Genomic DNA, 13,342 nt, shown 5'->3' on the forward strand with positions numbered 1-13,342 from the left:
AGTGATCAGAAATGGTTTTTAATCGTGTTTTTACCGTTGTACATAAAAATTGACATAGAGCTTTAGTACCCAATTGTAATATTTACGAAGATGGAAATGGTGTCCAGCCATAAAGTAAAACCTATACCTTCTTTAGTAAGAAAGGCAAAAAGTGATCAGAAATTGGTTTATTATAATATTTTTTTCCGTTTTTCATGAAAATTAACGTGGGTCTTTAGGACCCTATAAACCCCTTAAATTTTTAAATTTAGAGTTTTCTCAAGTAGCCAATGCTGTAGCAGCCCTGCACATCCTTCCGTTAATGCCGACACTTGGCATTTCGACCTCTAAGCGAACCCCATTTTCGACCGCCACTGCACGTGAAACTTTTGTTTACATCCAAAGTTTTTGGCATCAGCAAGAGAATCCATAACCTCCTCAAGCTGCTCAGTGTTTTTTCGCCAGAAATTGACCTAAAATGTTTTGAATTTGAAAAGTTGAAATAATTTTAAAAATTCTAACATCAAGCGACCGCCAAGATGGACTACAGCCAACGGATGAACATGATCGATATGTTCACGGATCCGCCGGAGTACCGGCCGCCGGCAACCGTCGAAGAGATGGCCGGATCGGTGGACTATCCAAACCTGAACTCGCAGCAGTATCGCATGACCCGGAAGACGAGCGCTCCTACGGCACTAAATCCCTGCCTGGAGCTGGCCGCGCGCAACTCTGCCGGTCAGGTGATTCTGGTTGGGAACAATTACATGGGTCGCCGGTGGGAATCGAGCTTTTACGGGTGGGAAAACGCCGCGAATGTTCTGGACCAGTCGAAGGCTTGCTTCAAGCGGCAGTGCCGGTACTCGATTACGGCGCTTAAGTTTACACAGGATCCCAATTTGGTGAGGTTGACGATTTGAAAGAGATTGGATTAGGTTAATTAATTTGAGTTTCTCTTGCAGTTCCTCCTGGGCAGCGACAAAGGTTCGGTCGAGCTGTGGTCCACCCGGAACCCTGCCCGCGGCGATGGCTATTCGCTTTACCAGGTGGACGTCCAGTCCGAGCATATCGAAGCGGTGTCCGCGATGGACCTGTTCCACGGGGATGAAAATAAACTGGTCACCGGATCGCACGACGGTTGCATCAAAGTGTGGCTGTACGGGGCCGATCTGGCCTCCATTACGACCATGACGAATGCCCACACGGACGAAATCACCGCACTGACCACCAACCGGAACGAACTGTCCACCTTCGCTTCTACCTCGCTGGACCGGTCCGCACTGTTGTGGGATCTGCGCAAGCCCCGGCCGGCGACGGCGCTCTTCGCGAAGCACCAGTTTGCGTTCACAACGGCCTACTGGACGACCACGGACGAGGCTAACGGAATCGTTGCCCTCGGGGACGCGGCCGGCAGTGTTCACTTTGTGGACACTCGGCAGCCGAACGTTTTTCTACATTCCGCGAAAGTGTTCAACAAAAAGATCCACAAGATCTCCTTCGACGGGTAAGAATCAGCAAACCTCCACCACCCAAAATCAAAATGATCTAACTTCGAACCCATTCCAGCACCCGCTTTGCGGTCCTCGGAAACACCAACCGGGCCAAGTTCTACGAGGGAGGTCAGTTCGATCTGTTGCACGAGAGTACGCCACCGGCGCCCGACTATTTGCGGGACGTTCTGTGGGACAAGCCTGCTGAGGGACAGATGGGCGCCTGCTGGCTGGTCGGGTGGAACACCTTTGTCCGACGGGTTGAGTTCTGAGCTGCTTTCTCTGCTACTCAAGGCGATGTAAGGTTGGTTGTAATTTGCAGGAATTGTACCATATTTTGACTGTTGAATGCGTTGCAACTAAAGCGATTGAAATACTTAGAACTGGTGAGAAGGTTTATCGGTAGAATTGAAAGAACTGACCCTTTCGCTGCGCTTGAAGACAGTGATTTTAGCGGATTGCAAACGTTATAAAACAAAGCATCATCATCGATAAGATATTCTCAGGAAACAAATTTCAGTAACCCTTTTGTTAGTAATGAAAGCACACTATAATCAAACTTATTTTTGGCTTCCATTCTTAAACAAAATCCTCCGATTTCATAATTTTTTTTTTTTTTGTAAAGGCGTCTTTGCAAATATTTGAAAAGAGCAAGTGAGAGTGGAAGCGAACCCAGGCCAGCTGGGGTGTGAGGCAACCACGCTTACCACGGCACTACCGACCCCGATATGGAGTCTTCGGCAAATTTTTAGGTGATGAAAAATACATTTCTGAAAAAAGCTACCCTGGAAAAATACCCCACTAACATTTTTTATGTGCAACTCAAAAAATACGGAATCAAAATAGTAACGTTTGTTGCAAACTGTTGTTTTTTAGAAGTCTAGCACTTCTTCAACGAGGGCTTGCAGAGTTCGATAAATACAACGAGTGCTGAAAAATAATAATAAATTATGCAACGCGGAACCAATTAAAGTTTTTTTTTGCAATTCCGTCGTGAAACTACTTACTTTTCCTGTCATTCTTGAACGACGAAATAGCCTACTTTTCTGTACCAAAAATAACAGAATCGAATAGCAACACTTTTCAGCACTTGTTTCGAAATGTAACACTTTTCAACATTTTTTTGATTTAAACGATTTATTGGCAAAATACATGAAAATTTGACTTAAAATTTCACTCAATGGGTGTTTTTCGGAATTGCAAAAAATGTTGTATGGAACTCGTTGCAAAACTTGATTTTTTCAGCACTCTTCGTATTTATCCAACTCGGGTGCTGAAAAAATCTTCTTTTTGCAACTTGTTGCATAAACTACTATTTTATTTAGAATACATCTGATTTCAAAGATAATTATAATTATTCTCACCTCCGTGTACGCACGAGTGCAAGCAGCAGTCAAGTGCTCAGTGCTCCATCGTTTTTTGGAAATTTTTCGCCGTAATTTACCGTGATTCGCCGCGAGTTTGCTCCAACAGCATGCCAAGGGCCGGCCGTGGCCGTGGCAGTTCGAGTGCGGCCTCGAAAAACCCGCGAAGTTCGTCTACCGGCCGTGTGCAAAAAGGTAAACAAACCAACGCCGCGTCGTCCGCCATCGCGCCGGGGAGTGTGTGCGCCAAAGGATTTGACCCCAAGTTATTACACCCTAATTACCGTGTCCAGGGCCGCAGCCCTATAAGGCTCCGTTCAGCTACTTCCGGCAATCTGTCGACCGATGGCGCTTCAACATCCGCCAACATTCCCACTAGTAACAAGTTCGCGAGACTGAGTGACGAGGAAAGCAGCTACAACAACACCGACGGTAGCACTACCGACGACGACGACGACCATGGTCGTGCACGGAAGAAAGTGATTTCGCCAAAAAAAGTAATTACTCCAAAGGAACGACGACCACCACCAATTTTCGTTTTGGACACGTTGGCGGACGATGTTGACGAGCAGCTGGAAGGCCTCGTGTACTGCCTCAAAATAGGTAAATCGTCAGTGCAAGTGTTCACGTTTGACCAAAAGAACTTCGACCTGGTTGTGGAGAAATTGAAGTGTAAAAGCTTCAAGTTCTACACATTCGACCCCGTGCAGAAGACAGCTGTTAAGGTCGTCTTGCAGGGGTATCAAGACCGCCCGATCTCCGTCCTCAAGGAGCACCTCTCGGGTGTCGGAATAACGCCGCGAGACATAAAAGTCCTCTCGCGGAAGACAACCGTCACAGGTACACACACACTGTACCTGTTGTACTTCGACCGCGGTACCGTCAAAATTCAAGACCTGCGGCGGACTAAGGCGTTGGACGGTTTTTGGGTAAACTGGCGGTTTTACGCCAAAAACCCGACGGACGCAGCGCAATGCCACCGTTGCCAGAAATTCGGCCACGGCTCGCGGAACTGCAACCTCCAGCCCCGCTGCGTGAAGTGCGGTGAGTCACACCTCTCGGAGGTGTGCGCACTGCCACGAAAGGCGGACTTGGGGGAAAACGCAGAACAAACCAAGCCGCGCGTAAAGTGCGCGAACTGCGGCGGTAACCATACCGGTAATTACCGCGGATGCGTCGCGCGAAAGTCCTACCTCGAGGAGCAGGAAAAGAGGAAGAAGAAAGCAGCAGCGTCCCACCCTCCTCAGCGAAGTACGAGTGCAGCCGTTCCTGCAGCTGGCCAGCGAACGGTTCCAGCGGACAACTCAGCGTTCCCTCCTGGCTGGGGGCGATCGTTTGCCAGCGTGGTCGCTGCCGGCAGCGGCAATGCGGCCCAGCAAGAAGTGACCGGGGAAGATCTCTTTACCCTGCCGGAGTTCTTTGCTCTCGCGGGGGAGATGATGACGCGGTTTCGGAGCTGCCGTAACAAGGCGGAGCAATTTCTAGCCCTCGGGGAATTAATGATTAAGCACATCTATAAAGGATAAAAAACTGTGATCTAGTTTTAAGCTTTCTCTATTTCTATCCCCTTTTCCTAGCAAGTTTAGTAAGTTTTTTTTTTCTTAATTTTTCTTACTCTTGGCAACACCTTTATTTACAAGCAATAACTGTTCCAAAATGGATTATGATGTAACACACAGCTGAAAGGAACTCCAAAACTCTGTTTTGTACCTCAAAAGAACTTATTGTATCTGATTATTCACCAATAAAACCGAATTTGAATTTGAATAATTATTCAAAGTAATGTTTTACATTTTGCCACGGTAAAAATTGTTTTCATTTCTTTTTTCTTCTTTAAACATGCTTTCAGACTCTGCAGGCCAAGGATTGATACCTAAGAGCATTCAATGGCACTGATCTTGTTGCGTGCTCTTTGGTTGACGCCCCTGGACATCCTGGAAGGAGCGCTACTAACTATATCCGTAGTTCTGTTAGATCATCCGAATTATCTTGATCAGAACAGTATAGCTCTGGTTCCTTGCAAGTGTCCTATTTTCTTACCTCCACGTTGGCTTGGTTTAGTCATCATGATGACAAGGTGTAACCTAGCTGGTGGCCTGTGGAAACGACTCGTAAGCCTTTGACCAGCAAGGGTCAGAGTCGAGACGGCTAAAAGAAAGGGGCGCGTCAATGTGGAAAGGGGAAGTAATTTGTGATTGTAGACGGTATTGTTTTGATTCGCAGTATGTTGAGTCAACTGCTGTGGATGTACCTGAGCATCACAGAACGGGGTTTCTCTTCTTTCCATTTCAGCTAACAGCTATCTTCTGTTTATTATGTTTCACTGATTTTCTAAAACGGCTTCTGTTTACTATCCTCCATTTCTTGACTTTTTTTTGATAAGGTCCTATAAACAAATGTAAACATTGAGTGTATCCCTTTCACACCTTATGTCAAAGTCCATCGGAGTAAGCGGGATACACTCAATGTTTACATTTGTTTATAGGACCTTATCAAAAAAAAGTCAAGATTTGATTTCGATTTTACTTATTTGATTCTCTTATTTCTCAACGCTTTTCCACTCTATTTTACCAATTGATGCTGCTGTAACAAACTGTCTGCTTTCCCTCAATTTGGCAGCGATGTCAATTTTGTTTATCATGTACCTTTTCTTTATTTATCTATTTGAATAATTTCTCATCTTCCCTGTAAATTGCCCTCAATACAATCTAAGCTTGTTTGTTACCTCTATTTATTAACTATTTTTAATTTCTTTATCTACTTCATAAATTACTATCTTTCTTTTACTATTGATTCTTTACATAGTATATTTCCTTCACTGTCCATTGTTTTGAAACTTCACCTTTTTCTTAAGCAAGTGAGGTTCGAACCCTTACTCAATTTATGGAATGATTAAAGGATTAACACAAATATTACTATTGTACTTTTGAAAAACATTTCTAAAATGCTTAGGACCAAAATATTGTAACAAAACACCGCGACAAAAGAAATAGCAACAGATAAACACGATTCAACATTAGGGAAGATTTCAGGAGAAAACAATACACAGTAAATAACAATTAGTTTTTGAATTCAAACTAAAAATAAAACAGTACTTGCTTTAATGAAAATTGATAGGCACACTATAAATGGTTAGGCGCTTATACTTACATCAAACCCTACGTAATGTAACACCCCCGGCCGAGTTAAAATGCGTAACCGGAAAAGAAGGCGTGCATGCCATGCCTAATTTCCTTTCACCTTCCTCCTCCCGATCCCCTATATCTTCCGGTGGTGTTCATTTTGTATGCAATACTAGTTCGGCCACTACCCTTTTTTCGTCAAGAAAGCGGACTTGGACTGACTTGAGGCCGCGTCCCCCACCTTGCTCCGTAAAACGAAAACGAAAAAAGGTTTTTAGCGTTTTGTAGGTCAAAGCAACAGCCCCTGTGATTTTTTAAATTCTTTATTTGGAAACGAAAGGACCAACCAAAAACCTTATGCTTGAGCCAAATTAAATAAGTTTCATTTAAGCATTCAAAAATACACTTTTCAAAACAGTTTGCAATTGTTGGAACCAGAACAAAAACAAATGTTGCGGTCTAATATTTGAAACACGATTTATTAGCAATTTCCATAAATTAGTAGTAATCAGATTGATTAGCATTTAGTTTAAAGTTTCGGTTAGAGTCGTAGCTCAAATTGAGTTGACAACAACAAAAAATGTGCTAATGCGAACAATAATTTTCTTAACATGTTAGTATTCAATCCATGTCAGTCGGTCGACGACTTTAACAACTTTAATTTATTTTATAACAAATGGGAAAACAAGTTCTGTGCTCTAGAGACGATAGTTAGCTTCATTAGGACTGGATACGAGGTTTCATTTTTACAGGTTCAGTTCTAGCTAGTTAGGTTAAAAAAACTCTTCTTAAAATAAGGTGGTGGCTTTTCCTGCCTTAAAAAAAATTAAAATTCAAAAATTCAAAAAAGACGAGTAACGAGATAAGAAGAACTCGTTCCAGTAAAAAAATTAAACTGGTCTAGAATAACCGGTTTATGTGAATGATTAAGCAAAAATCCACAATCACAACACAAACGTTCATGAGTTTTTTTGTTTACGTAACGAGAACATAACTGCGCTGTTCTTTTGGTCAAAACCAAACCGAACCGAAAAAAAACACGCGCGCTTCTCAAAACATTTGAAGGTCAATCGCCATTTCGGTTCCACGTTCGCATTTTATCTTATCATCACCCAGACAAGCTCACCCAAATTTAAAGCTTTGACGGAACGGAGAAGTTCGTCTCCAACCTCTTCCTTATGTTCTCAGTATTATTTGGAAGGTTTTGTCTTGCTCGCTGAGGAAAGGGTTTAAAATTGCTCGAAATATTAGCTTTTAAAATTAGGTTCCTAGACGCACCTTCAAGTTTACATTTCGACTCGGGATCAAAAGGAGGGCAAATGCTTGTACATTTCTTGAGTTTTTTTTAAAAGGTCCTTTAAACATCTGAAACACAATATCACAGAAAAAAAGTGGAATTTTGGTAGGTTGAAAATTTGAAAATATCACATCTTTTTTGAGTAATATTACATAAAAAATGTGTAAAAATGTGAACCTGATGAAAATTTATCAAAACTGATGAATATTCACCAATTTCTGATGTAATATGACACTTTTTTTTCGACACAAAATCGGTCACCATTTCCTGATGAATATTACCATCATTTTATATAAATTGGAAAGACTTTTAAAGCACTTCAAAATGTCCCATAAAGATTCTGTGATCTAAAAAAATCTAAATATTTATATACTTTTTAGAAGCCGAATATCAGATTTAGATAAAAGTGATGTACGGATCCATAAAACGACCGGTTTCAATATGGAATTCTTTCTGATTCCTCATGGAGTTTGAATTGCAGACAATCCTATATGAAGTTTATAATCTAATCTAATCAAACGCAGCCAGTCAGATGAAAGCATGCTGGAAAGTGATTAGATTAAGCCCAAGCACTTTTTTAAATTCTTAATAATTGCAGTACATCCGAGAACACCCGAAAATGTATTACAAGAATGAAAGCGGCCAGCTCTACTGGCTTTGTGATTACCGCAGAGAGTATTCTGAGAACGGAACACATTTCACAGAATCTGCAGGGGAGGAACAACCCTATCTGAAGTTTATAAGAACTTGAAAGTGGAATTTACAGAATATGTTTCCAGCCTCGTTTCCAGCGGTTATCAACCTTTTCTTGTCTAGGTACCGTAAACCGGGGTGACTTTGATAGGATTTCAATTTATTTTAGGAATATTTTCCAACTGGTAAGTTTTGTCTTAAGATTATTATTTTTAAAACATGTACTGGGGTAGCCCACACAAGGTCCATACACCATTTTTGAAAAAAAGTTTTTTCAACAGTGTTTAAAAAAATAGTTACGTTAAAAATTCTAATTGTGAACTCCGGGGTGACTTTGATAGTCATAGTTTTTCTTGTTAAAATCAGATTTAAGGTGTTCAAACTTTATGTTTACGTCAAATTTACCATTACTAAGGTTGCTAATAAAGTTTTCAAGGAAAAAAAAAACCAAGTTTATATTTAGTTAACTAAGTTTATAAGCTTTTTAACAAAATACATATAAATTTTAGGTAAAATTGTTTAAAAGTCAGAATTTTGCCTAACATTTGTTAAAACTATTTCTGTATATAAAATTATCGATTAATATTGCATTTAAAACTGAATTAGAAGCAAAAATCAAAAGTTTTCACATTTTATATGAAATTTGTTCAACTGAAAATGCCTATGAAACCAGAGATTTTTTTTATTAATGTTTCAAAAACAAAAAAATATTTATTATTTACAAACTTACCCCTTTTCGTTTTGCTTAAGCCGCTGGTACCCCTTAGTTTTTAAACATGAAAATTTTTCGCTCATAGGAGTTTCTTTTAAATTACAAATATCGGATTGTTTGTATGAGAAACTTCTGTTCTGTACTTTAGAATCTGTTTAAATGTTCTGTAACTGTAACTCGGGGGACATTGATAGAATTTAAACTAATTCTGGAATTTTCTTGGACCAATTTTTTTTTTGCTTCCTGGGTGTTTTTGAAACCGCATTGATTCAGGGTTATTTAAAAATACTTTAAAAGTGAATAAATATTTTATTGAATATTAAAAAAAATCGAAAAATATTGTTAAAAAGTTAAAGTTTGTGTCTAGAATTGTTTTAAAACAAGTACTGGGTAGGCCAAACAATGCCCATGTAGGGGGCAAGCTAAGGAAATGCTCGTTAAAACGGTACAATTTATTGAAATAAATAAAATTTCTTATCGATTTTTCTCATTTAAATATTTGCTATGTGTTTTGTCGATTTTTTAAAATCATAGCTTGGCCAACAATTCGAAAAAAAATGTTTCTGGGAAAACCATGTATTTTGTCTGGGATATTATTCAAATGTCCGCCATTACGGGGTTTTTCTTCCGGTACCCCCTGAGACCACTCAAGGTACCTCCAGGCGTACCTATACCCCAGGTTGAGAACCGCTGTTTTAAACGAATGTTTTTGTCTTGGTTAAATATACTTAGATAAATGTTAGGTAGGTTTCAACCACCTGTAGATGGATTTAGTTACGTTTTCTGACCTAAGTTGTCCGAGATTCACCCACACAATTTAAAAAGTTTAACATGCATGTAGTTTTGCCAACGTGTAAATCTATATCAACACATAATAATATCGGCGGGCTTGTCCACGCCAACACATGGAAAGATCGAAACGGCGCTCTCGATCGCGTCACACGCGTTGTCATCTTCGTCGTCAGCAGCACCACAACACAGCCGGAGAGACCGCGGAGACTGATAAGAAAAGTCGCGGTTTTGGTTGGCTGATTGCCGTTTCCAATGTTATGTAGACACATGATGGTAGGGTGGCGGTTGAAATTGTTGGCGAGCTTTTGCTATTTCTATGATCAGCGATCGCGATGTTTGTACTAGAGTTACGTTTAGGTTTTTTTTTTTTACATTAATTTTGACTAATTGTTAAACACGAAGTTTACAATGTGTAATGATGCTTACAAATATAAAATTTAACCAGATTTGTTAAACTAGTCTTATTACAAGGTGCTCTCCAGATCTCATATTCAGCGCAACGTGCCCTATCAGAGTTATTGAATTCGCTCAATCGCCGCGCCGTCCCTTTCCATCTCATGGGCAGTTTCGGTTAGTAACCCGAAATCTGCGCGTACATTTATGGCTCTAATACAGACGCGGACGCACCCCCACAGATACATTTACGAAGAACCTGCTGCTTAGACCGGTCTGTCCAGCCAGCCAGCTAGCTCTCGCCACTTTAGTTGAGTTACGAGTCTGGTGAAGATCGGTCGTTTTCCCTTCCAAACTTCAAGATGATGCAGAGTGTGCTCCGGAGTACGGTTCAGCGGGCGGCGGCGGCCGTTAGCCGCAAAAGTCTGGTCCAGCCCGCGGCCAAGTTCTCGTCGACTTCTTTCGGCACGGCCCAGGGCCCGACCGCTCCGTTGACCTTCCTGAGCGAGGACGAGCTCATGATGAAGGAAACCGTTGCCAAGTTGGCCCAGGAGCAGATCCTGCCGCTGGTCAAGAAAATGGACGAAGAGCACCAGTTCGATCCGAGTGTGGTGAAGGCGGTGTTCGACAATGGGCTGATGGGCGTTGAGGTCGGTGAGGAGTACGGTGGCAGTGGGTGCAACTTCATGACCATGATGCTGGTCGTCGAGGAGCTGTCCAAGGTGGATCCGGCCGTGGCTGCCCTGGTTGATATTCACAACACGCTCGTCAACTCGCTCATGATCAAGTTGGGCACGGAAGAGCAGAAGAAGAAGTACCTGCCCAAGTTGTGCTCGGAGTACAGCGGTAGCTTTGCCCTGTCGGAACCCTCGGCCGGATCGGATGCGTTCGGCCTGAAGACGACGGCCAAGAAGGACGGCAATCACTACATCCTAAACGGTAGCAAAATGTGGATCTCCAACTCGGACATGTCCGGAATGTTCCTGATCATGGCCAACGCCAACCCATCGGCCGGCTATCGTGGCATTACGACGTTCATCGTTGACCGCGACATGGAGGGCTTCACCGTGGGCAAGCGCGAGAACAAGCTCGGAATCTGCGCGTCCGGAACGTGCCAACTGCATCTGGACAACGTGCGCGTGCCCGAGGAGAACATTCTGGGCGAGTTCGGCAAGGGCTACCAGTACGCGGCCGGATTCCTCAACGAGGGTCGCATCGGCATCGGTGCCCAGATGATCGGCTGTGCCCAGGGTTGCCTGGACGCGACCATCCCGTACCTGCTCGAGCGCAAGCAGTTCGGTTCGGACATCTACTCGTTCCAGAGCATGCAGCACCAGGTCGCCACGATCGCCACCGAAATCGAGGCCGCCCGACTCCTCGTCTACAACGCTGCCCGTCTGCAGGAGGCCAAGGTTCCCTTCCTCAAGCAGGCTGCCATGGCCAAGCTGTACGCCTCGGAGGTCGCCCAACGCACCACCGTCAAGTGCATCGACTGGATGGGCGGCGTCGGCTTCACCAAGGACTTCCCCCAGGAGAAGTTCTACCGCGATTGCAAGATCGGTGCCATCTACGAGGGAACCTCCAACATGCAGCTCAGCACGATCGCCAAGGTCATGAAGAAGGAGTACCAATCGTAAGATCATCCCACCCCTCAAAACCCAAGTCTTCCAGAGGAGTTTGGTTACGCAACGCCTCCGCGCGTGTGCGTTTCATAACTCATCAGCTCACGCTCAACTGAAAAAAAGAACCTGTGCAAACACAAACACACAACGAGAAAAAAAAAAGAACGCCTCGATTTGGAGCTGATAAACCAACACACAAAAAAAAAACGAGCATGTAGAGACGAGACGGACCGGACCGGACACATCGTACGACTAACTCAGAATATTGCATTTAATTTTTTGTTCTCTTGAAAAAAATGTGAACAGTGATAACGACGTCAAGTTAGATAAATTGCAAAAAAAAAAAAACGAAAGATAAGAAATGATATGATAATGATATATGCCGGCACAGCTGCGAGCTGTGGCGGTTTTAATTTTTAAGGTGTTAAATGAACTCGATAATAAAGTATGAAAACAGTATGGTAGAACCAATTTGCGACTTTTATTCTCTCAATTGGCATGGGAATGCGAATAATTTCGGATGACAATCGTGACTGAATTTCTCTGCGCAGCTGGAACTGGTTTGATTAGCTTCTCTTTTGCTAATATTGATTGACGTAGTCCTCTACTCGGGTTGTTTTGCAATGAGTGCACGAAGGTTGGGTGGGCGGCATGTTTCTAATCGCAATTACTGCAAGTGGTTCTATTGACCTAGATTGCATAGCAATAACTTGTCTGTTTTAAGGTTTTCAGAGCGAATGTAACTATTTAACCTAGCCTCTGAGTGAGATAAATCTTTTCAAAACATGTTTGTTTGGAAATACAGTCGGCTCTCTGGCCGTCGATCTTCTCGATATCAATATTGCTCCTGCTGTCAATTTAATTTGTCAGTCCCTTCGAGAACCATGCTTTGATTTTTTGTTCTATAATTTGATAACCCCCGCTCTCATCGGTCCCTTTAATATCGACAGTGAGAGAGTCCACTGTAATAAGTTTTGTGATTTGAATTTTGAACGCGCCAAAATCAGGTCTGAGTAGGTTTTGTGAGCCAGTGCAGATTATGCTCTAGTACAGCAACATAAAAAAAAAACAGTCAGCATAACAAATACAAACAGAAACAGAACATCCAATGATTGCCTGGAGTTCTGAGGTTCAAATTAGGTAGCTTTGGCCAGCAGAAACCGACTTGCGGTTGGTCATTGCTTTGTGAACCGTACTACTGACCAGTTCAGACACATTTTTTACTAAGACAAATGTTTACAGTCCACTTTTAGTCCATCCAATAATGTGTTCTGTACAACCCGCGAGTTCTGATTGATTACGGAAGATTACGATTTTGCAAGGCACTGGGAATCTGACGCTAGTATGCGCACAAATCAAATCAAACCATCCACATTAACGACCCCCGAGTCTTTTAAGGTCTCTTTTGCATTTTTCTGCTCGAACCTAGGAGTCCGAAGGCTTGAAGGGGGAGAGCACCCAAACCTCTTTCTACTCCAAGGAACCTTCCACCCCAGCGTTTGAACTGGCGACCTTTGGATTGCGAGTCCAACCGCCGCCAGCGATTCCACCGGAGTAGGCTTGGTTTGGTGTGTTGTTTGTATTTATGGCATGGAGACGACTCCTACACCTGGAATGACTTAACGGCCTAACAACCAAGGCCGGGACCGACGTTTTACTTCCTCATCCGATGGAAGGTTGCAGCAGATGGGAATCAAACCCAGAATCATCCGCTTACAAAGCGGACAGCGTAACCATTCGGCGACAAACAAATTTGAATCACAGTTTTGGGATAAATATTTATATTCTTTACATCTTGCTTTACATGGCCATGGTTTGAACTAAATTACAGTTTTTTTGTTCGTTAGCTGGGTGTTGTTTAAAAGCAGTCAGAATTTT

General features: G+C 42.7%; 3 protein-coding genes across 3 annotated transcripts in view; 2 read left to right on the forward strand and 1 right to left on the reverse strand.

Annotated features, from left to right (window-relative positions):
- The window catches only part of LOC120428101 (uncharacterized), a 581,627-nt gene that overhangs the window by 297,556 nt on the left and 270,729 nt on the right, over positions 1-13,342 (reverse strand). The gene's annotated exons all lie outside the window — the stretch shown is intronic.
- LOC120428576 (protein valois) lies at positions 382-1,848 on the forward strand. Its single transcript, XM_039593612.2, has 3 exons — positions 382-881; positions 942-1,483; positions 1,546-1,848. The coding sequence occupies exons 1-3, from the start codon at positions 519-521 to the stop codon at positions 1,739-1,741; spliced, it is 1,101 nt and encodes a 366-aa protein (XP_039449546.1). The 5' UTR covers positions 382-518; the 3' UTR covers positions 1,742-1,848.
- LOC120428341 (short/branched chain specific acyl-CoA dehydrogenase, mitochondrial) lies at positions 10,139-11,935 on the forward strand. Its single transcript, XM_039593343.2, has one exon. The coding sequence runs from the start codon at positions 10,205-10,207 to the stop codon at positions 11,477-11,479; it is 1,275 nt and encodes a 424-aa protein (XP_039449277.1). The 5' UTR covers positions 10,139-10,204; the 3' UTR covers positions 11,480-11,935.

The sequence above is a fragment of the Culex pipiens genome, chromosome 2 (assembly GCF_016801865.2).
Source record: "Culex pipiens pallens isolate TS chromosome 2, TS_CPP_V2, whole genome shotgun sequence".
NCBI lineage: Eukaryota > Metazoa > Arthropoda > Insecta > Diptera > Culicidae > Culex > Culex pipiens.